Raw genomic sequence first — 24,388 nt, 5'->3', positions numbered from 1 at the left:
ATAAAGTGCCACAAATATCTTTTAACTCCTGAACACCTCATATATGCAGATGTCCTTTCTAGCTAGAATGAACAAGCTCGTTTTTACGCATTTGTTTTTTATTTAAATGTGTGGAATCTATGTTACTCCAGTACTTGCGTAACTTTACAAACTCCAAATACGATAGGAAATTTTAAGACGGTATACAGTTGTCTCCCTTTACCTGCGGGCTTACGTTCCCAGACCCCCCAGGGGACGCCTGAAGCTGTGGATAGTGCCGAATCCTATGTATACGATGTTTTTTCCTGTACAAACATACCTATGATAAAGTTTAATTTGTAAACTGGGCACAGTAAGAGATTAACAGCAATAACTAACATAAAATAGAACAATTTTAACAATACACTGTAATAAAACCTATGTGAACATGGCCTGTCTCTCAAAATACCGCACGGCACCCATGCTGCTCTTCCTTGGGATGATGTCAGGTGACACCGTACCTACACTAGGAGACGAAAGGAGGTGAAGGACGCAGGTGTCGTGACATGGCGTTAGGCTGCCACCGACCTTCTGGTCATCAGAAGGAGGACCATCCGCTTCTGGAGTGTGGCTGAGTGCAGGCAGCTGAGACCCGGGCAAAGCAAAACCACTGATGAGAGGTGGGGGAGTTCCGTATCCCCATCTCTTACCGCTGAGTTCCCCTTGCCAAGTGCAAATGGTTTTTAATGTATGCTTTCAGAGGTGTTTTATAATTTGTGTTTGATTCTGTATTTCTCTTGCCGTGAGGAAAGGTGAACATTTTGTTTAATAGCTGTTTTTAGTTCCTTTCCTAGAACTATTTATATCATTCGCCCACCTTTCTGTTAGTCACTCTGTCCTGACTATGGAGTATTTCATCTTGTGGATACAGCTCCTATTACGAAACAGTTGTGTGGCTCACCGAAGCTCTTGCACCCGCAATCCAGGGGAGACGGGGGCCTCCGCTGACATTGGACCACAGACTGTCTCAGCAGGAGAGCGAGACGATCGTCAGACTTGCATTTCTAGAGGCGACTGTGCTAGAACCTGCAGCATGAAGAAAGTGCTGCAGGGCAGAGAGGCTAGAACAGAAGCCCGGAGGCCAGTGACGAGGCAGGCAAAGTGACCCATAACAGAGAATCACAATTAAATGCCCGCAGCAGTCCTACCGGAAAGGCTTCCACTGTGCACAGAACTGTATTTTCAAAAGGCTACTGAGTATCACCGTCATCTAAACAAACTGATGAAAAATTTGAAGACAAAAGTTAGCTGAAAACGAAGAATTTCTTCCTTTCATCCTGAAGATAGAAACTCTGTGTGTCTACTATTTGTTTCCTCAACTGCAAATTAGGGACAATTGTGTCCACTGCATAGAGATGCTGTGGGGATTAAATGAGATAATACGTGTGAAAAACTTACCACGGGTGCCCAGAATCGTGGGCTCTCAGTGATTACTAGCTGTTGCTATTATCACACATCCACAGAAGGGGATCAAGACAGGCAGCATGCGAGGCAGCAAGGACGCCGAGCTAGTGACAGTCCTGGCCCTTTCAGGTCTGCTGGGCAGAATACGGCAACTAACTTAACCTTTCTGGCCTCAGTTTTCTCACCTGTTAACTGCGGAGGAGGAGACGCATAAGACTTGCAGGGGATACTTCTAGTTCTGGTTCTCAACTCTGGCTGAAAGCATTTTTTTTTTTTTCCTCTAGGAAAAATCTAATCAAGTTTGTAATTTCCATGTACATTTATTTGGGATATTTCTTGCTTTGTTTTGATTTTAACCTTTATTTTGGATGAAAGAAATGTTAAAATGTTTCCAAAAAATCAAATTCCAACCAAGGACTGTCTACCTATTTATGGTGACATATTTGATTGTATTTTTGCTTCTTTTAGCAAGTTATTACAAAACGGCAGCTTGCAACGTGGTTTGTGAATAGAAAAACTGACAGCTGAGAGAATAAAGCTGGTTTTTAAAAAAGGTGTGAAGTTTTTCTAGTTAGAAGCCATCTGAATTTAGAAAACCAAACTTTCTAGTAAGGGAAATTTGGAAAGGATAAAATGCATTTCCTATATATTTTCAAAATATATTTTATTATTAGATATACTATGGAATTGGATGTCCCAGGTAAGTATCTAATGTGGGGAAACACGAACTTTAGAAAAAAGTACTGGATGAGATTATTATTTACATTATATAAATTACTTATTGAAAAATCACAGAAACTACACATGAAAATATAACTTGTACATTTTAGCCATACAATATACCCATAGGTTTATATAAATGAATTTAGTCTTTCTGAGTCCTTCATCACATGTGTATATAGTCACGCACACTGGTACCACCACATTCCAAATGAAAAGAGACATACTTCTCACATGAAAACTCAGAGGTGCCCTTTCGGGAAAGAAAGAAAGAAGGAAGGAAGGAAGGAAGGAAGGAAGGAAGGAAGGAAGGAAGGAAGGAAGGAAGGAAGGAAGAAAAAGAAAGCAAGCAAGCAAAAGAGAGAGTAAAAGCTATACTCTCAAAAGAAATGCAGTGTAATAGGAAACACACACACACACACACACACACACACACACACACACACACTCTAAATCACCCCAAAAACGCTATACGAAGGCATGACTATTCTTTCCAGGGATGCCGCGAGCCCTTCCTTCACTGTGTGAGCTCTGTTCTCAGCGATCACACTGGCCCCTCAACCACAACAGCGCTACACAAACCTTCTCCCAGCGAGCTCCAATGTTACTCTGGTGCTCGCGGAAGGTGGTAAGGGTGAGAGAGCATTGAAAGAAAGTACAAGATGGGATCCCTGTCCTGGAAAAAACTTCAAATTTGGTTGGGGAGCAAATAAAACCTATCAGCAGGGAACGATCATCAAGTGAGCTTCCAAAGCCACTGGGGCAGGTGCTCGGCCATGTGCAAGGCGCTGGGGTGCAGGCAAGGAGATAGAGTCTGCCCCCGTCACAGGCTAGTGGGAGATAGACATGCAACAAACAACTGGGCAAATGAAGAACCCAAGAAAAAGAGAAGTCCGGGTGCTATGAGGGTAGAAGAGGAGGACCCAGTTCAGACTGGGGAGCAGGAGAGTTTCCTTGAAAAAGTCCTATTCAGGTGGAGGCCTCAACGATGGGCAGGACTGCCCACGTGACACCCAACAGAGAAACAGGCGTGACCAGCAAAGCGGGCATCACAACGTACGTCCTTAGAAGCCACGGTGCCTGCGTTCAGCTGACTCCTACGGACACTGGGGCACCTTCACCCGGTTAGTCCTTTTCCCTGGTTAAACATTTTACCCCTTGCTCGAAGTCCTTCCTGGCCCACCTCGTAACTGCCAGCAAGTGACCAGCACACAGGAAAGGGCAGCACCACCTCTCACGACGTCCAGCCCCCTCGGCCATCAACACCCATGTCCACGCTGTGTCCTTCTGCGTTTTCTTCCCTTCAGAAGAAAGAGATCTTTCACTCATACGCGAGGCCAGCGCCTTCTCTTATGCTCTGAATCCCATCCTTCCTCATTTCTTCAGGGATCTGTCAATCGTGTTTGTTCAGAAACTAGACCCTGACTCTTGATTGCTTAACAGAATGAAGTCCAAACTTATTAGGTCAGCACATGAGTCTTTCCAAATTTGGCCTGACCTATTTCTCCAGCCTCATCACGTCTACACGGTCATCATGGTGTCCCCACTTGGTTTTGATCATTCAGATACATTTTCTTCCCTATAGGCATCAGGTTGCTTGAGACCTGCCAAGTCCTGGCATGTTCATTCACTTAACAAATATTTATTGACTACCTCTCACGTTCCAGACGATGTGCCATTCACTGTCAGTAACCGTTGACATTTAATGAACATATATTACGTGCTAATAGCTTTGTTCTTCATTAGCTCATTTAAACTTCAAAACAACTATGGAGACACTGAGGCTTACAAAGTTTAATTCATGAATTAAAACATTCTTAACCACAATCCACAGTTAAGAAATACTTTTTTTTGAAAAAAAAATTTTAACGTTTATTTATTATTGAGAGAGTGTGAACAGGGGAGGGGCAGAGAGGCAGACACAGAATCTGAAGCAGGCTCCAGGCTCTGAGCTGTCAGCACAGAGCCTGACGCGGGGCTTGGACTCACAAACGGCAAGATCATGACCTGAGCTGAAGTCGGACGCTCAACCGACTGGGCCACCCAGGTGCCCCAAGAAATACATTTTATATCATGATCCGATGTGTGTATGTGAACATGTGTCTATATATTCACAAGCAGGTTCACACACATACCATTTCACAAAACAATTTCTACCCTTCTTATGTGAAATGCACTCTGATATTTAAAACATTTATTTCAGTTAAAAAAAAAACAAACTCACTAAACGGGAGGCACCGTGTGAAAACAAGATGCTCGACTGTGTCCTCTACTGAATATGCTGTTTTCACAGCGTGCCCACAAGGCCATTCACCTCCATGTAACAGACTCTAGTCCTTCCTGGCCCCGCCTCCTGCTATCTTTGATGGCATTCCTTGGCCTTCCAGAAAGCACCACTCACGTCAGCCACGGTGCCATTGCTACTGGCTGGAGCACCTGTTTCTCCCCCAGACTATGTACTGCGGCTTTATTTATTTATTTTTTTTTAAATTTTTTTTCAACGTTTATTTATTTTTGGGACAGAGAGAGACAGAGCATGAACGGGGGAGGGGCAGAGAGAGAGGGAGACACAGAATCGGAAACAGGCTCCAGGCTCTGAGCCATCAGCCCAGAGCCCGACGCGGGGCTTGAACTCACGGACCGCGAGATCGTGACCCGGCTGAAGTCGGACGCTTAACCGACTGCGCCACCGAGGCGCCCCGTGTACTGCGGCTTTAAAACACACTCTCTTCGCATCTGTCTCCTCAGCACCACGCGAGGTGCCTGGCACAGAATCGGAACCAAATACATGTTTTTAAATGAATAAGAAAACATCTTCATTCAGAGCCCCGCTTACTTTTACTTTACAAGAAAGAGCTTAATAAATGTTATGGTCTGGCTCCTTAATTCATAGTATATTTGAAGAATTGTTTCCAGGGGAAGGAAGTCAGCTCTCCCAGGAAGGAATTACAGACAGCTGAAAGCCCAACAGGCAGAAAGCCTGGTTTTCTCCCACCTGAAAACCTGACAAATGCATCCACTCTCTCCATCTCCAGTGTCACTGCAAAGTCAAACTGTGGTTTTGCCACATATGGTTAGGTGCCTTTAGGCCAGCAGTTAGTGAGAAGCTAAGCCTCAGTTTCCATTTCTGAGACGTGTGGATGACAGGTGAGCCTACACTCTAAGATGAGATGAGACAATGTTTTGTGTAGCAAGCAGCTAGTGCCTTCACACAGCACAGAGGCTCAACAATGTGATGGTTATTATTATTCGTATTATTTTTAATACAACCCACAATTTATTTCCTGTCTGAATGCCTCCAGGTTTCCAAACTAGCTTCCCTTTGCCAGGCTCCCCTAAAAACCATTCATCACGGTGGAGCCAAAGAGTGCTGCAAGTCCCTGGACCGTGGTTAATTCACCGAGGTGACAAGTGCCATACCCTGTGAGCCTCCCGGCAAACAGCCTGCCACCCCTCCCCAGGCAGCATACAGCTCTCTGTTGTTGTGCTGGGCCTGCTTGCTCTATGCCTTCTCCAACAAAGCCAGTTAGAGCTGATGGGTTGCTTTCCTCACCCAGTTGACTATCCAGAAAGCATTGCCCTTTTCCAGAGAGCTAGTTCCAGAAATAATTGGCCAGCCATGTTATTTGGCTCAGAAAAGCTACGCTTGTCAGTTTCAGGCCACTCAACAGAGAGCTACAGTACTGATTAGCTCTGAGTGCCATTAGACTCAGCGTACATCCTTCCTGATCTGGCAGATTCCCTGGAGTGTGCCTTTTAAACGAGAGAGACAGAGAGAGAGAGACAGAGAGAGAGAGAGAGAAAGAGAGGGAGGGAGGAAGGGAGGAAGGGAGGGAGACGGAGAGATGGGTGAAAAGATACAGAGAAATGGACTGAAATATCAAGATTCCTGTCAAGTGCCTGAATTGATTCTCAAGGTAAAGGGCCAGGATCTTGCCTTGTTTACCACTGGATTATAAGCACCTATGACCAATGACTAACTTGATAAACATCTGTGCAAACCATTAGGTTTTGTGTGTGTGTGTGTGTGGGGGGGGGGGCGGGCGGTTAAAGAAGATGACAATTCTCTTGCTACTTACAAGGAAGAGCACCCAAGACTTCTGGCCAGGGGGAGTACGCCTTGCTCTTCTGGTGGGAGCCTATCAAAGAGCCCCGAAGCTCGTGTGAGAAAAGCCTGATCTTAGCCGGGCTCGTTCCCACCACCTAGTAAGATGGAGCGTTTATTCCAAAGGCACATTTGCATTAATTTAGGTATCTAATTACAATTTGGTAATTTTTTGAATGTCATATTCTATGTATCCAATAGCTACAGATGGGAATGGAGGTAGGGTTGCCAGAATCTTACCTGGAGTCACTTAGTCTGCATGTTAAGGATTGTTTTCTTTAGGGCCATTCTTCTATATTTATATTAGTATCAACGGAAAATTCCAAGACAATCTATTCTTGTTACATGGCAACGTAAGTAATGTTAAGTCTAGGGAAAAATGCTGCTGGTCTCTATATTATAGAGACCAATATTAGAGACAAAGCCAGAGAGTTGTTTTTCCCTTCTCCATTAAAAAAAAAAAAAAAAAATCCCCTCAATGCTACCTTAGAAAATGGGTCTAATAGAGAATTAGCATTTCTAAAATGTTTCTTTGTATTATTATTAGGTTAAGTGAGTTTTTAGGACCTTTCGAATTTTTTCTTCAGCATTGTACTATCTGTGGTTTATTAAGTGGATATTTTTCTTGGTTTTACAGACAGCACGTTATAGAATTGTCTAATTTGTAAAAAAGAAATTGTCTTACAGGAAAGATCCAGAGTTACTATCTAAACCTTTGTGTATCAAAAAAATGAAAAGAAACTGATCCACACCACCATTCTAAACAAGTCACATTTTCCATATTGGACATGAGATGAACACAGAATATTGTTTATGTGGTAGGAGTAAGGAAAAACTCTTGGTTGGGCAAGACGGAGATAAAGCTTATCTTTACAAGGACTTCAAAAGTTCTCAAAAGTAGGATGGAATTCTATTTCATTTAAAAAATAAACTGGCCACAAGGCACGTGTAGGGAAGATGATACAGAGGGAACTGGAGCAGAGAGCTCCATGAATCCAAACAGGCCACGGTGGGTCGTCACCACTCTGAAACAGTCACCGATGAGCTAAAGTACCTTCTGACGAAAACGCACACCTAAGCTGAAGAGTGTACAAAATTGATTCAGAAACAAAGCCAAAGAAATAGTCAAGCAAAAATGGGAAATTTCAGGATATTAAATTGGGAGGCACTTTTCCTCTTCACGCAGCCCGTCCTTTTCCTCTTCCTCTTCCGTCCTTTTCCTCTTCACGCAGCCCGACAAATTCTGCAACGCTGAGCGTCAGAGACTTTAAATCCTGCCGGGAAACTGAGTCAGACACAAAGCTCAAACCACGGCTCATCCGAGCCACGAAAGAGGAAAACGGCGAAGGCAGAGCGAGCGTGTCCAGGCTGATGCGGGACAGCAAGGGAGCACAGAACCAATTACATGACAACGCGACTTCTTCCTCAGAGGTGCCTCTTTCGCTGGCAGAAAGCTCTAGCACCGTCAGGACACCAGCGGGACACTGAGGTTCCATGAGCCACCAAAAAGCGAGGCACGTTTTTCCTCTGGCACACGGACAATTTGTTTTCATGTTGGCATCTGTGCCTCATTTCTTCAAGCCAGTTCGATAAAAGATGTTTCCCCACATGTGTGAAATAACGGTCACACGCTGCACCACCTCAGCGGAGAGTCTCCCGCCTATAAAGGCAGACAGGGCGATGTCTCATCGCAAATAGGTGTCGGAGTCCCATTTGGAGAGAAAAATAGATTTTAAAGAATATTCTTGTTACATTTTAACATCTCCAGTGTTCATTCGCCTGCCCGCTCCTGGGCACGACGTGAGCTGCTCTGAGGAAGACAGAAACTAATGACCCATTCGAGGCGGGAACCCAGGCCCCCCGGTGCTGTCCCCGCTGCGCTCTCAGGTTAACCGGCAGGGCCGGTCCCTCTGCCTTCCCTGCACCGCGGCGCCCTATGTTCAGAGGCACAGACGCGAGCATCTAAGTTCTCCCCGTCCGCCCCCACAGAACCCTCTCGCCTACTGACATCATCTATCACCAGGCAAATGAGAGTCCGGGGAAGCATCAGACTGATTACCCCGATGGTAGGTGGGGGCAAAATATCTGGCCTTTCCTTACACAAATCTTCCCGGTGTTAGCTGCAAAAGTCCGCTTCGGTGCTGAGAGCAGAGACAATTTTATGTGTGTTACTATGCGCTGGAAGGAGCAGAGGAGCCACTTTTTAAGGCTTTCAACTTCAGGCCAGGTCTCCCCTGAGTCATTTGTGCCTGATGCTTATGCTTATCATTAGTATTTGCACAGGGCTTCGCAATTTATAACCTTCAGGTACAAGGCTGCGTCTGATCCATGCGACAAACCCACAGGACACTCTGATCCTCGCTTCACATAGGAGGAAGCAGAGATTTAATTAATTGTCGCAGGTCACAAAAGTAGTTAGTGGTAAACCCTGCACCCAAACTCAGGTTTTTCGGTTCCAAACTCCCTGAAGATTCAACTGAGGAAAAGCACATACTACGTAAGCACTGGAGTGAGGAGACTGAACAAGGCCACGCGGTCTGCACAGGCACAGAGCTCTGGCTGGGGAGATTCCACTGATGACCTGGCAGTGGGTCCCAAGCACGGCCAGGCTGCACTAGGAGGGTGCCTGGCTGTGGGGACGCCGCTGTGACAGGTGATGCTTCATTCATTTGTTCACGTAGCAAATCTGGCCTCAAAGACCTACCAGCTGCCAGGCTATGGAGGACCTGATAGGTCAGTAAAGACGGACAAGGGGGCCCCATGTTGAGGTGGGGTTGGGGTTCAGATGTGAGTGGCAAAAGTGACAATGAGAAGAGATTATATCAAGATCCTGAATGAGGTTCAGCTGGCTGGGGATGAGAGGCAGCGGGGTGATGAGGGGTAAGGCCAGAGGCTGGTGCGGGGTAAGTGGCCCCATAACCACGCACCTCAGCACAGCCTCCCTCCGAGGCAAAGCGGGAATCTCGGGCTCTTACGAAGGGCAGGATTAATCTAACCAGACCCCTGGAAAGACCATTCTGGATTCAGCACGGAAAGGGGACTGGGAACACAGCTGAGACAGGAAAGACATCTGCGAGGTTAAAAGTTCCTGGGTAGCCAGGACCCCATTAATGACAGTGGATACCAAGAAAAGGGGATGCGTGGCTAACACCGCAGGGGTAGAGTTCACGGGACATGATGACTAGCACAGGCCAGATGGGACAGAAAAAGCCATCAAGGATGCCTTCCAGCTTTCTGGTTTGGGAAACTAGGCAGACAGGGGTCTTTCCCCGAGGTACGGACCCCTAAGGCACAGGACAAATCACGTTACTATAAATAAGTGCATGCAATACACAATGTTGAATTTACCTAAGATCCAGGTATTCTCAGATACTTCCCGTGAAGAATAATGAGCCAATTACAAATGAGGGTTGACTATAAAAAGCAAGCTTCACTTGGCAATTCAAAAAAAATTACTGCATAAACCAAAAGTGACAAAACTATGCATCTTTAAAAATATTCTAAAATTTAGACTGATTCCTCAGTCAATAATAATAGACTTTTATTATACGTGATATTTGTTTTCTCAGTTTTTTGGTGAACAAACCTCTGGAGAGCGGACTTAATAGCAATGTAACAATAACCCTAATACAAGTCCTATGTTGTTATTTCCTGCACTAGACTAAGCTTTGGTTTGGACCACAATTCAGCCCAGAGGCAGAGCTCTGAGGCTGAGGAAATTATAAACAGCTTCCTAGATATTCTCTCTTGTATCTGACTTCCCATTTGACTTTATTTTTGTCTGTCATGGATTATAAAAAAAGGATCCTCAATTAAGAGTGGAGTCTGAATTAACTGCATCTGGTGGTGGGGGCAGGTTATCACTAATGCTTTAACACGTTGAGCTGCTATACTTACACAGCAATACATCTGGAAAGTGATCTACTTTCTTCTCTTTTTGCTAATAACCTCATGTTGAAAGCCAGCATCATTTTATGTTTAGCGTGCTCACAAATGGTAAGAACACCTTTATATACAAGGGTAATTGGAAAGGTAGAGTAAGAGAACATTTTCTGACTACCAACACCACCCTATGAAACATTTCAGAATGTGCAGATTTACTGTCATATTGAGAACTGAGAATCCAATAGAAAGAGGAACAAAATAGTTTCTGTAGTCACAAAACCAGAAAAAAAAAAATCTCCAATCCTATTTCCAACTCCTTAACAGGTATCTTGGTGGTCTCCATTTTTGAGCTAACTTGTTAATCTGTTCCTGACAGTTAAGAAGGTGGATCAATTAAGATATTCAAAACCATTAAAAAACTTGAAAACTACCTGCCATATAAATATCACCATGAAATCAGCTAGTAGCATTAAAAACTTCTCAAAATTTTTACTTATTTCCATCTAAACACTCCTAAGGTATAAAGAGACTGGTTGGGGTAGGGTGGGGGTGGCTTCCGGGCAACTCATTTCACACCAGACTCCGGGTGTGAGGATTTCAGCTCGGCCTGAAGTCCTGTCTGGACTGTCATAGAAATACGTCCAGGAAGGATGGGGGAGCAGAAGCGGCAGCTTTAATCTGGTGCAAGATCTAAATGCCCACGATGTTTCAACACCGAGAAATAGCCTGCGCCGTAGCAGATGACCTTTAATGGTAAAACTGAGAGAAGACTTATTAATATGGTAAGCTTTCTTAATTTAAGGACATGTTATATTTTGTTCTTTGGTTGTTCTGTGCTCTGAAACAATTTGAAACTTCGGAATTGGTGTGACGGCTGAATTATTTTCTGCTGTCCGGCTCGATCTTTGTTAAACATCTATTATACATGAAGCTCTGTCACAGACATAGGGAATCAGAGTGTGAACAAGATTCAGTCCTGGCCCCTCAAGAGCTCAGTTTAATTTATAGTAAGACACTCGATTTATTTTAAGAGATCTCTTTTTTTGCCCTTGGCATTTAAAAGTAAAAGAAAGATTTGCCCTAAGCAAATAGAATGTGCCTAGAAATTCGATGAGGGATTCTATTAGGACTTTAAAAAGAAGCTAAAATACATCACAAAAGAGTGAGAATAAAATTATACAAGGCAATTAACATTTGGGATTAATAACAGAAGAAAAAATATGAGACTAATGAAGACATATTCTATTCAATCTAGAGAAAATAGGTTAAGTTTGAAACTTCATACTTCGGAAGTATACAAAATCTGATTCACCTTTTCAGGGTAGGCGCACAAGAACGTCTCAATGTCCAATCTCGCCTGTTTGCTACATGCTTTCTCTAGATAATGGCACTGTTTATATTTATGCTTCTATTTATAAGAATGGAGCTAATGGCAAATATCACTGTGAATATCAGACTCCAAAGACGGGGAATTTTGTGAATCTTGTGATTCCAAAAGCGGGGCCAAAATGGCAAAGTTTTGCTATTTTCTCCTCGTCCTGCAACTGTGGGGTGAACCCGCATCTGGCCTAGCTGCTCTCATCTGCTGTTGCTGGTAAGAGTAAGAGCCAATTCTCCATCACGTACAGTCAGCTGGTACATTTGGACGACAACTCTGCTTAATCAGTGGGGGGAGAGAGAGAGAGAGAGAGAGAGAGAGAGAGAGAGAGAGAGAGAAAAGGTTGTCATGTGGGTGGACAAGAAAGAAGGCGGGGTGAGGGGGCGCTGCTATTCAATAATTCTGGAAGATTTCACCCAGGATACCTTCCATGCAGATCTGACGGTCACAGGACGGTGCCAAAGAACCGCCTCCAGTGACAGAATACATTTGCTAGCACATCACAGTCCTGCCGAAGCATCAACTCTGCTTGTAATTCGCGTCCAAAAGGGAAAGTATGTAGTGGTTCTGCTTTCAGCACATCGCAAGGACTAATTAAATCCTCATTACTACCTTCTAATTATTCAAATACTATGGGATTACACTGAGGAAGTCCCTGCTGGTGCGCCAGATGAAAAGGGTTAAATAATGTACGTTGATTCGGAGAACCCGGATCTGGTGCAGAACTTCAGAAAACCACCAGCATTAACATGAATATTTAATTAGACACCACTGTGAAAATTAAAAGGGAATTCAATTAAAAGGTTTTCAAAAAATTAATTCTGACCTCTCTACATCTGTCCAAATAAATAAGCCTTCTTGAAACGTTTTCACCTAATTGCTAATCCAATAACTAGAAGGGCATTTGCTAGTTTCATTAAGCTTAACATTTTACGGGGGTTAAAAATGCAATCATTCTAATGTTAATAATAATTATACTTATTTATCTACTCAGATGACTGAGTAGATATTCCCTCCAAGCCCTCTTGGAAAACAGGGCAACATATGAAGATTTCCTGTTGCTCTTTTCAAATTTTAAGATCTACAAGTTAAAGATTATACAATGAGGATGAAACTAATCTAAACTTGTCAGCTACAATTTTCTCATCACACTTATTTTAGTATTATAGTGTTATCTGAACTCTTCCTCCAATGCCTTAGGTACTATAATGTATACTGCTTGATTTTTTTTTTGGGGGGGTGGTGAAGTGCTTTAATAGCAATTCTGTATGTTGTTAAAGGAGAACTACAGAGAGATTTGATTTAAGATAAAAACCAGCGGCAAACGTGTTACGGAATACTGAACTGAAGTTTTGACCTTTCTTCTTTTAAACTTCTGTCAACAATGAGGAAGTTAAGACCAAAGAATTGGAACTAATTTTCTTTATTCGGTTAGTGGGAAGTTCTAGCACCACACAGAGTGCAAACAGGAGAGTGCTGAGCCAAGTGCTGGAGAAGTGAGCAGCTAAGAATGTGCAGGAGACAGTACCGCAGGAGAGTAAAGAGGCCAATAAATATGTAAAACGTCTCCCTTCTTTTTGTATCTGACAATGGCCATGTCCGTGTTTTCTTGGTGTTTTCTATACACCTTTTACAGATAGAAAATATAAAACTGTGGAAACCCAGGCATGTTTGCTTACATATAACGTGGGGAAATGGATCTGTGACTGTTGTCCTTAGACAAACTTAACACCAGCAGCCCCAGGTCAGACGGCACGGAACTGGAGGTGGGGGTAGGGCACTCTAGGGCCATGGGACCACCGTGCTGGGCCTCCAGGCAGCATACCGACTCTGAACCCAACTTTGGGAAGAGGACATCGAATTGCAGACGCCAGTGTTATTCAGATCCCAGGACAGCCTCAGGTTGTCAGCAAAATTTTCCTCAACAAGAGTACATATATATTGATAAATGTTCTTCCTGAACAGGAATCGAAGGACCGAGGAGGAAGGAATGAGGGCCGGGCAAGGGTTCAGCTTCCCAAGCCTGGAGGGAGGCAGGCTCCAGGGTAGAATATCAGTACTGCTGTCCTTCATGATGAGGACTCTGGGGAATACCCAGAAAACCACACCTCCAAATAGAAGCAGGCTGCAGTTCCTGCTTTGTGCAATTGTCTCCAGGCAAGTATGTTTCTAGATTCTTTGCATGAAAGAAAATCTATCTCCTGTGGGTAAATTAAAGAAGGTGTGTGTAACTGGAATCTTACTCTCTTATCTTAACTTATTAAAACAAAGTAAAAGTGTAATAGGAATTGCTCAACTTGGCTATTTTAGTACTCAGCAGTATAGACACTATGTTCTTGTCTCTATCAAGGTCCACGGGTTCTTAGAGAGGACACATTTTTTTAATAGGACGCTAACTCACCAAAATACTTTTCTCCTCTCTGCTTCTTTCATCACTTCCCTGAATGGGGGTAGGGGAGGATATATCAATTGTAAAAGTATAAACGAAGTTAAATTACTTTTCAGTACATGGGAATCAACACTGGGTAATTTTCTAGCAAGTGTTTTCTCAGATCTACTTTGCACTGCATATACTGTTGGTACACGCCCCCAAAGATGATAAAACAGACAAGGAAAATATTATTATATCAAAGCATTACAATGACTGTCATTTGCCATTAAAACACCTGACCAAATGTCATTAAAAGCTAACATTTCTTCCTAGATTTTAACAAATAACAGAGGCTTAAAAAACCAATCCTTGCTATCCAGTTTTGGAGGAAATTGAACTCATGCATGGCAAAAGATCATTAATCAGTCATTTGGAAATATAAGGGTTTCCTGGTTAGGGGGCTGTCCAACCAACAGAAGGCACACCAGGGACACACATAACATCTTTCAGAGAAAGTTTGGGGAACGTGTTCATAACAATATACAAACTATAAAATTTATATTTGCTATTTGAAGGAAATGGTCATTATAACAACCCAGATTGTATGTATCCATTATCAGTTACCAAAACCACACTGCATATAATGAAGATAATCAGGAAGGAAAAAATAACAAACATACCTAAAATAGTGGTTTTTATATAGTGACACCAGAAGAAAACTCTAGATTTTGCTTGCCAACGTATTTAAGTTAAAAGTTTAATTTAGCTGCATTTCCTCATTCTATCGTTGTTCACATTTGCTTCTCTACATTTTCAAACGTCTTAAACACATATCAGTTGGAAGAGGGTGGGGAACATATTGGTGGAGGATCTAGGAGGGTTTCTCTTTTAGTTCTTAGCAATAAAGGTTGGGATTGTAGGGCTTCCAAATTACCCTCTAATGCTTGCTGAAGCAGCAGAATTCTCCCAGTGGGAATGATGTTACAGGGTTATGTGAGGATTAAATGAAATAACAAATACCTTCATCTGGGCTCTGGGTCTGGCCTGAGCAGGTTTTCAGTGCAGGGTAATTTCTTTCATCCTTTTTTCCCCTCCATTTCCCTGACTCGGCAATGCAACACAGATGTAACCCAAGGCCAAGTAAAGGAGTTTGGAGAGAATTCCCCATTGCATGGTGCTAGTATGCTGTCCACGAACTTTGAACGGTCTTCCAGATGACCAGAGACATGAGGCGTTAATGCAGAAAAAGGATGTGAGGTAAAGGACTGGTTTGTAGGAAGTTACAGTGGAAAGTTTAGAGAAACAAATGCACACACCACTTCACTGTTAAAACATATCATAGTATCATTACAAGGCAGTGGTTCTCAAAGTACGGTCTTCAGATTGGCAACGCTGGCAACAGCTGGGCATTTGTCCAAAAGGCAGATCTGAGGTGGCCCCCCTCAAGCCTACGAAATCAGCAATCTGGGGGTGTGGCCGGGTTATCTGTTTTAAGCAGTTCCCCAGGTAATTTTCATACACCCTAAAGTTTGAAAACCATTAACTATTCCATTATTAAGGTAGACTGTAGTGTCTTCATAAGGGAATTAAAGTATTAGTTATACATTAAATTATAATAAAGTTAACTATGTCGAGACATTAAAAAAATAAAAATTTCACTTTATTCCTACTAAATATTCATTTCAACACAAATGATGTGTAGCTAAGGCTAATCCATCTTTTCATGGGCATTACTTTCTAAATAATGGGGTGCTAAGTTATTAAACATGTAAAGTAACTAAAACCTTACAATTCCAATTAGAAGCAAATCATCATCTGTACAGCTCATATAGAAATAATTATAAACATGTGGGGTCAGGAACCTTTAAATAGCCGCTACCAAGCTCGCAACTTCTGTCTTCCGGGTGAGCGTGAGGGAGGAGGAGAGAGAATGAAAGTGGCGGCTCCATGGGCCAGATGGGCAAGCCTGGACTCACAGGCAGTGGAAGGGACCTGGCAGGGCGCCAGATGGTGCTATGGGCTTGTAGACTCTGGTCTACACTAATCTGGATTAAGATCACCACCACCAAAAGTAGCTTTACTACAGAAGGAGGGAAAGCAGACGAAGATACACACACGAAGACCAAAGGCCTCAACCCAGTCAATAGTAGATGGGGTCAGCATGCATAAGTGAGCGAAAGGTCAAAGAGTTCGCGGATGGGGGACAACCTGAAAAGTTCAGGGCTTTGGGAAAAGCCCATGGTCTTTTTTCTGGTTCCGGCACTAATGAGCCTCTGAGAATGAGGAATTCCTACGGAACCTCTCAGGTCCTCAGTTTCTTTGTTTGTAAACTGAGGTGACCGGACTCTACAGTCTCTCAGGTTGCTCTAGTACTAAGATCCTACAATTTTATACTATAAGGTCTTACCAGGTGTATACATTTTTACTGTTGAAGTATCAGGGGACAAATACTGATCAAAACAGCTAAACGGACACACACTCTAACATTATACTTCATCAGGACCGATATCCAAATTGCATCAGTAACAGTCCCCTTTACACAGCTAGATCAACTGTCAGGCGAGAGTCACGTATAAACTATGCTTCACGATGCTATGTGGACATATATAGCCTTTGGGTCTTGAACTGTGCTGGGTAAAACTTTGCCTAATCTGCAAGAAAGCATCCTTCTTTGTTGTTACATGTATGTTATTTCGTTCATCAGAGGAGGAAACATAACATCCTTTAAAAATCACTCATAAGGAAACGCACAGGTGACCAAATTCATATAAGCCTCATATACTCCAAACACAAAGATACGTAAGACATGAACTGAAGACTAACCTCTTTCCTGTGGCATTGGTGACTGGCTCAAGGCAGGATGGGAACTGGATTCTGACTGGCTCCCAGGTGGCTGAGGAGGCATCTGACTGCCTGCAAAACACAGGAAGGGGAGTGGGGACGGGGAGCCCTCTACATTAATGCTGCAATTGCGCAAAACCAAGACAAGTACATTTATTTCATCTTAATGATCACAAAAGGTGTGGCCCCGCAGAGAAAAAGACACGGCTCAAAAAAGTGTGCTATTTTGCCCTTTTCTGGTAAAACGGAGAAGAAACATGGATAATCATATTTACCAGACGATCTCTTGAGAAGTTTAATTTCCTACTGAATGAGTTCCCAACCTCACAAATACATTAGTAGTCAAAATCTGACATATACCTACTTAATGCATTTCATGAAATCCAAGACTCATGAACTAAACTCAGCCTCTTGAGTTTAAACTAGTCTGTAAGTGGTGAGGCATGCATAGTGGCCAACAATTTTTTGTTGGTAATATTTATTCGAAGTAAAACTACCAACCAATTTCTTAAAATATCTTTGTAATTAATCAGAGATTTAACATAAACATAGGAGACGTCCATTCAAAAACATAAAACATACTACTATAGAATGTAGTATACATTAGCACTAAAGAAGAAAATATTATTCTGCACCTGTTTTGATCTTTATTGCTAATAAAGCAACAGCATCTAGTTAACATCTATTTGACTTCCATTGATTTAATGGGTGCTCAGTTTGTCTTTTCAAACTATAATGGAAGCTCCCTGAGACAGGAATCATGCCTTTTACTCCCTTAATCCCTGCATTACCATGGCAAATATTAATATATCTTTGTTATTTAATGGTCCTTAATCTGAGAATACGCATTAAAGGGAAAAAAACTTACTATTTTTATCAATTAAAGAGAGGCAATGAATCATGTGAGGCGCAAGGAGACAGGATTTTGAAATTTAAGAATCATCAGAGGTACTTGAGATCTCAACTCACTTTCTGGTTCAGAGGTTTAGAAACACTTCAACTAAAAATGTTAGCGGATAAAGAAGGCAGTTGCATTTAACACACTCTTCCAGGTGCTAGCGCTCATGGCATGAAGACCCTGCTATTTTCTCTCCTCACTTCTCCCTTTGCTAGAATAAACGGAAAGACTGAAATATACAGGTATACATACCTACACAATACACACATGCAGGCATACACAGATTTCCCCCACATAACCCTCAGGTACTAGAGTCTATGATTATGCTAGGTCAAGCTAACTGCTTTGACATCACGGGACCTACTTTTCTACAGTTTTGTGTATTGCTAAGAGAATCACAACGGAGTAGAGAAGGAAATTAACGTATCGAAGATTACCACCAATTCACCCGGTGAAGGTCATGCCGCAGAGTCTGGCGTTTGACGCTGAACATCCGCCCTCTCGTATTTCTAACCAATGGCATCTCTGTTAGGCCAGGCAGCCTGACTGCAGACCAGAAAGAGCATGATCCCCAGGGTCTCTCAGGACTGTCACTCATTACTAATTCTAATAATGGTTGTATCTGTGACAGCCAGAGAGGCAGGAAGGTGATTTTCCATTTAGATAATACGTACATATAGTCGTTAAAATAGAACTACAAGAAAAACCCCGACATTGTTTTCGGGAGTTTAGGCTTCTCACTTTTCTTTTTAGAAAAGAATGTAAAACCTATGAATGTATATCTGAGTGCTCCTGGGTTCAAATGCCATTCTCATTCTCAGATGAAATGAGAACCAAGACCCGAATTCACGGACGTTGAGAAACCTTGCGCTGTGAAACCCCTAGGAGTAAGCTCTTAGGTTACAGCCACACCTAGTGCATAAAAATCCTACACACACACAGTACAGCATCTATTCAGTTAGATACTTAAACGTAAAGTAGAAAATACTTAAACGTAAAGTAGAAAAGACAACATTCTGGATGAAAACAATTTCAAGGGTAAACGCTGGTCATCAACTCCGCTGCAGACACACAAAAGTTGCTGTGTCCCCTCAGGGTCATGTGTTTCCTATGAAACACCCTCAGGCCCCCAATGTGCAGCCCAGTTAGAAATTGAAAGCATGCTGCAGCCAAATCCTGACTTTTTAAAATGTCACTGGGGAATCAGCTGCACTAAGACAGTAAGTGCTTACATTACAATGATTGTTTCTGTAGGACAGACCGAATTCATGGACTCATGACAGCAAAACAAACAGTAATTCTACGTTAATACAGGCCACCGCTACTGACACTATGCACGCCCAAGGCACTGCTCTCATGTACGATATTTCAAGTAAGAATAAAAGAGGCTTTATAAGAAACCCATCTCATGAATTCAAAAAATACTTTCAAGCAGCGCTACTGCCGGTCTGGTGCAATTCTAAGACAGATAACTCTTCACGGCAATGAGAAAATTTATTATTAAATCCATTCTTTAAAGAAATAAACAAGAGCCTTTTCGTGGTAAAGACAGATTTGAGCCAACGGCTTTAAATTCTCCACGTGCTTCTGTCCCCTTATCTTTCCACCAACAGTTTCATAGCTACTTGGGAAGAACTTCATCCTTCACATGCACAGGTAGAAGCACAGTCATGGCAGATGATGAATCAGAAAGTACGCTTGAAAATATGTTTGAGAAATACAATGTCCATGGTTCATATGAAGAAGACAATTCAGAGCCCTCTGAACCAGATGAATTATGTAAACACCCTCAAAACTATAGATTTTTATAGCACATATGGCTCTCGTAAGTAAAACCTTTCAAACAAAATTTGGTAATTATTTTAAGAGAATATTGCCATGCAGAGTGAACAAACTTTATGAGTAGGCTTTAACATTGAAACGGAGTTTCTAAAGAAAGCCCTGCTTTCCTCTTGTCTATGTCTATAATGGTACAAGCACAGTGGAGAAAACAACTGGAAAAAACTACGCTGAGTTAGGATAAATCCCACCACTTTATAGCTATGTGTTTATTCTCCAGTGACCATGTGTACAATATTGTGCAAAATCTTGGTGCAACAAAACAAAAATGAAGCATCAATAAAGTCACCTGAATTTCTATTGTTGCTAACTTAAAACTCCCAGAAGTCTATATTGTGATTTTTATTAACAAACTTTTCTTTTTTTTTTTTTTAAACATTTAACGTTTATTTATTTTTGAGACAGAGAGAGACAGAGCATGAACAGGGGAGGGGCAGAGAGAGAGGGAAACACAGAATCTGAAACAGGCTCCAGGCTCTGAGCGGTCAGCACAGAGCCTGACGCGGGGCTCAAACTCACGGACCGCGAGATCATGACCTGAGCCGAAGTCAGACGCTTAACCGACCAAGCCACCCAGGCGCCCCAACAAACTTTTCACGAATTTTACACTTAAAGAAAAGTTACAAGATGAGTACACTGAGCTCCTATATATCCCCTAGCCCACCTCCTCTAGTATTCACATCTTAAATAACCATAATAGAATTATCCATAACCATAGATGGTTATAACCAAGAAATAACCATAATAGAATTACCAAGAGGCACCTAACTGGTACCACTCTATTAACTAAAGATCTTATTTGAATTTCACCATTGTTTTTCTTTCTTCTATTCTAGGATCTCACAGTGCATTTAGTTGTGATTTCTCCTCAGTCTCCTTCAGCCTATAAAAGAACTTCAATTTTCTTTCCTTATGTTTTATGACCTTGATGCCTTTGGAAAGTGCTGTTCATGACACCGATGTTTCATTTCTGGTGCTGTTTACCCTGATTACTTGGTAAAGTTGGATGTCTACCAAATTCCTCCAATATAAAGTTATTATTTTGCCCTCTGTAGTTATGAGTATCGCAGGGAAGCCATTTGAGACTATGCAAATCCTGTGTCTTCTCAAACTTGCATGCACTGACTTAGCATCCATTACAGAATCCTGGCTGTAACATTTATCACGGTAGTGTTTGTAATGATGGTTCTTTATTTCCCTCTTTTCTTCTACATTTATTAATGGAAATCTATTATGAAGAAGAACTATCTCCTCTTCCCCATTTGTTTATATATTTCTACGACTACTTATTTCTATCTATATAAACTCATTGTGGACGACACACCACAGCTTCTAGTGAGTCACATGCTTGCATAACCCCCACCTCTTGATTGAGGGCAGAACCTATGACTTGGCCTCTAATCAAAGAATACAACAAAAGTGATGAAACATCACTCCTAAAATTACATTACATGGCAAAGTTAAAGGCGTTTTGCAGATATCATTAAAGTCCCATAAATTTCATATATTAAAAAAAAAAAATAATAAAAAAATAAAGTCCCTAATAGGCTGGCTTTGAGATAATCAGAAGGAAGATGATGCTGTGTAGAAATGACTTTAAAAGAGGACCTAGGCTTCTCTGTGCAGAGATGCTTCCAATGGCCTTGAAGAAGAAAGCTTCCGTGATGTGAACTGAGCCACATGACAAGGACAGGCAGCCTCCAGAACTTGAGAGCCTCACTTTTATAACCAGGGGAAATTAATTTCTCCAACATCTGAATGAGTTTGGAAGCAGATTCTTCCTCATTGAGGCTCCAGGTGAGAAGACGGATCATCAAACACTTTGCAGCCTTGTGAGAACCTGAGCAGAGGACGTAACTAGCCTGTGCCTGGATGCCCGGCCATGAAAACTGTGACATGTGTGTTGTTTTAAGCTGCTAAGTGTGTGATGATTTGTTGAAACAACAGAAAACTAATACACTCATAGATACTTATTTTATTCCATGGATTAAAATCCAACATTGACATTATTTCACTCAAATTGTTCCAGATTTGGCCATCAGAAGCTCCTTCAAATTCTTAGTGTTTGGAATCATAAAACACTGTGGCTCATTTTGCATTTTTCCTGACCCAGCCCTGTAATCAACTGCTTCTCCTCGGAGCGCTGCTAATTTTTATTGGAAGATAATGTTCACAGACTAGGATCTGGGTACTAGGTCTGCTCATTATTTCTGGGGTGTTACTGCTTCCAGGCTGTCTCAGTGAACTGAAGTAGGAATTGTATGTAGGTACACTAATCCATTCGCATATGGTATAAGCAAGTCTATATTTTCGTATTTGTGTGTGTAACCATGAGTTTATGCAAATACCTCCAATTCCAATCCAGAATTGGACGGGTATATCTTAGCCTTCCATCTTTCCTTATTATAACTTCTTTCTACAGCAGCAAGAAACCCAGTCCTCATTATCTAAATCAATTTACTGATTTGTTCAATTCTATCATATACACAAAGTAATTTCAGAATTACTAATCTACACCACTGTGAGAAACACAGAGCCACTTGTTAGGACTTGTACTCCATTTTGCATCCCCTTCATACATTGATTGGCTTTAATTGTTTTGGTATTTGGGGGGTATGTGAAATACGTCAATGGTTCTGTACGTCACAGTTATACAAAAAGATACTTGAAGGGGCGCCTGGGTGGCGCAGTCGGTTAAGCGTCCGACTTCAGCCAGGTCACGATCTCGCGGTCCGTGAGTTTGAGCCCCGCGTCAGGCTCTGGGCGGATGGCTCGGAGCCTGGAGCCTGTTTCCGATTCTGTGTCTCCCTCTCTCTCTGCCCCTCCCCCGTTCATGCTCTGTCTCTCTCTGTCGCAAAAATAAATAAAAAACGTTGAAAAAAAAAAAAAGATACTTGAAGAAGTCAGTCCCTCCAACTCTGCTACCCTATTCCCATTTCTCTTTCTTTCCACTTCTTTCCCAGTTGCCCCTATAATAAATCTCTTTAGTTTTTGGTTTATCTTTGCTATATATATTTTGCATAAATGAAAAGGTACCTGTATATGCTCTTATTTTACTCCTTACTTGAAGGGTAGCATATCCTAGGTCTCTTTTGCACTTTGTCTTTTCACTTAACAGCAGGTCCTGAAAAGTACTTCCTATAAGTTTATAACATCTTTCACTTGAAAAACAGGTATATGGTACTCCTTTGTCTGAATGTTCCATAGTTTATATTCAATCATTCTCCTGTGTATGGGCATTTAGATGATTTCCAATCTCTTGCATATGTATTTTTGTATTGTTTGAGATCCATCGTTAGGGTAAATGCCTTGAAGTGGGATTGATGGGGCAAAAAAAAATATGCAAATTTCCCTGTATGAAGCTGTGAAACAATTTACATTCTCACCAGCAATGTTTGAAGGGGCTGCCTCTCCAAAACCTACAAGAATATGTGGTCATTTAAAATACGTTTGTCAATCTTATATGTGAGAAACAGTATCTGGTATTTTTGAATTTACATGCCTGACTCGGGAGTGAGTTTGACCACTTTTTAATTTTGAGGTCTAGGGGCGCCTGGGTGGCTCAGTCGGTTAAGCGGCTGACTTCGGCTCAGGTCATGATCTCACGGTCCGTGAGTTCAAGCCCCGCGTCAGGCTCTGTGCTGACAGCTCAGAGCCTGGAGCCTGTTTCAGATTCTGTGTCTCCCTCTCTCTGACCCTCCCCCGTTCATGCGCTGTCTCTCTCTGTCTCAAAAATAAATAAATGTTAAAAAAAAAAAATTAAAAAAAATAATTTTGAGGTCTATTTTTATAGCTCTTCTGGTTAATTGCTTGTTCATGTGTTTCCCACATTTTTCAATCTGGATTTTTAGTACTTTTGCCTTGAAAAAAATTTTTTTAACATTGCTTATTTTTGAGAGAGTGAGAGAGAGAGCGCACAAGCACAAGTGGAAGAGGGGCACAGAGAGAGGGAGAGAGAGAATCCCAAGCAGGCTCCATGCTGTCAGCGCAGAGCCCAACTTGGGGCTTGATCTCATGACTGTGAAATCATGACCTGAGCTGAGATCAAGAACCCGACACTCAACTGACTGAGCCATCCAGGTGCCTCTTGTCTTGAAATTATTAAGAATTCTTTATATATTAGGGATGTTAGCTCTTTCTCTGTGGTATAAGTTGTGAATATTTTCTCCTACTTTGTCAACCGTCTTTGGATTTTATGATATCTTTTGTAATGGAACTTTTTTTTTTAAGGAGCCAAATTCATCGATCTTTATTTTTATTGCCTCTAGATTTTGTGTCCTAGTTAGAAAGCTGTTCTCTGCACCGCGGTTAAAGAGGAATTCACCCCAGGTTTTGTTAAGTACATGTATGGTCTCATCTTAATTTACTCGAGTTTATTTTTGTGTATGATCTGAGATAAAGATCAAATTTTATCTTTTGTGTTAAGAGCTTTTAAGATCTACTCCTATAGTTCCCTAATTCCTCAAACTATTTTTCTTTTTCAATGTTTTCTACCATATTTATTTTTCTATATGAGCTTTAGTACCAATGTGTCTATATAAAATAGCTTATTAATAGTTTTACCGGGATTACGATGATATTATAAATTAACTTAAGGAAAACGGATGACTATCGAGTTCATCCTGTTCAAGAACAGAAGGCATCTTTCATTGTTCATATCTTCTTTAGTTTCTTATAAGCAAGTAAATGTTTTGTACATTTTATGTTAAATTTATTCCTCAGCATTTAATCTTTTTTGTTGCTACGACACATGGGATTTTCTCCAGGGGTATGTCTTTCAACTGCTTATTGCTTGTTAGAGCAAGGCTATTGCTTTTTCTTTTTATTCATTTCATTTTTTCCATCATGATAAGGGTACTCTTTAATCTCCATCATCTATTTCCCCTGTCCCTCTATCGACCTCCCGTCTGCTAACCATCAGTTTTTTCT

The 24,388-nt window shown here is 41.8% G+C and overlaps 1 protein-coding gene across 11 annotated transcripts in view; it reads right to left on the bottom strand.

The window, feature by feature from the left end:
• Positions 1-24,388, bottom strand: part of ARID1B (AT-rich interaction domain 1B) — a 450,301-nt gene that overhangs the window by 77,298 nt on the left and 348,615 nt on the right. For 9 of the 11 annotated variants that reach the window (XM_086708220.1, XM_086708218.1, XM_086708223.1 and 6 more), the window contains one exon: positions 16,705-16,794. The exons of the other annotated variants lie outside the window; for them this stretch is intronic. In XM_086708220.1, the coding sequence (XP_086564346.1) occupies positions 16,705-16,794 (90 nt within the window). The remainder of the gene's footprint in view (positions 1-16,704; positions 16,795-24,388) is intronic. 11 annotated transcript variants of the gene reach the window in all.

Source organism: Puma concolor, chromosome B2 (assembly GCF_028749965.1).
Source record: "Puma concolor isolate L17-30 chromosome B2, mPumCon1.1.hap2, whole genome shotgun sequence".
NCBI classification, from domain to species: Eukaryota; Metazoa; Chordata; class Mammalia; order Carnivora; family Felidae; genus Puma; species Puma concolor.
This window is presented reverse-complemented; position numbering and strand designations above follow the sequence as displayed.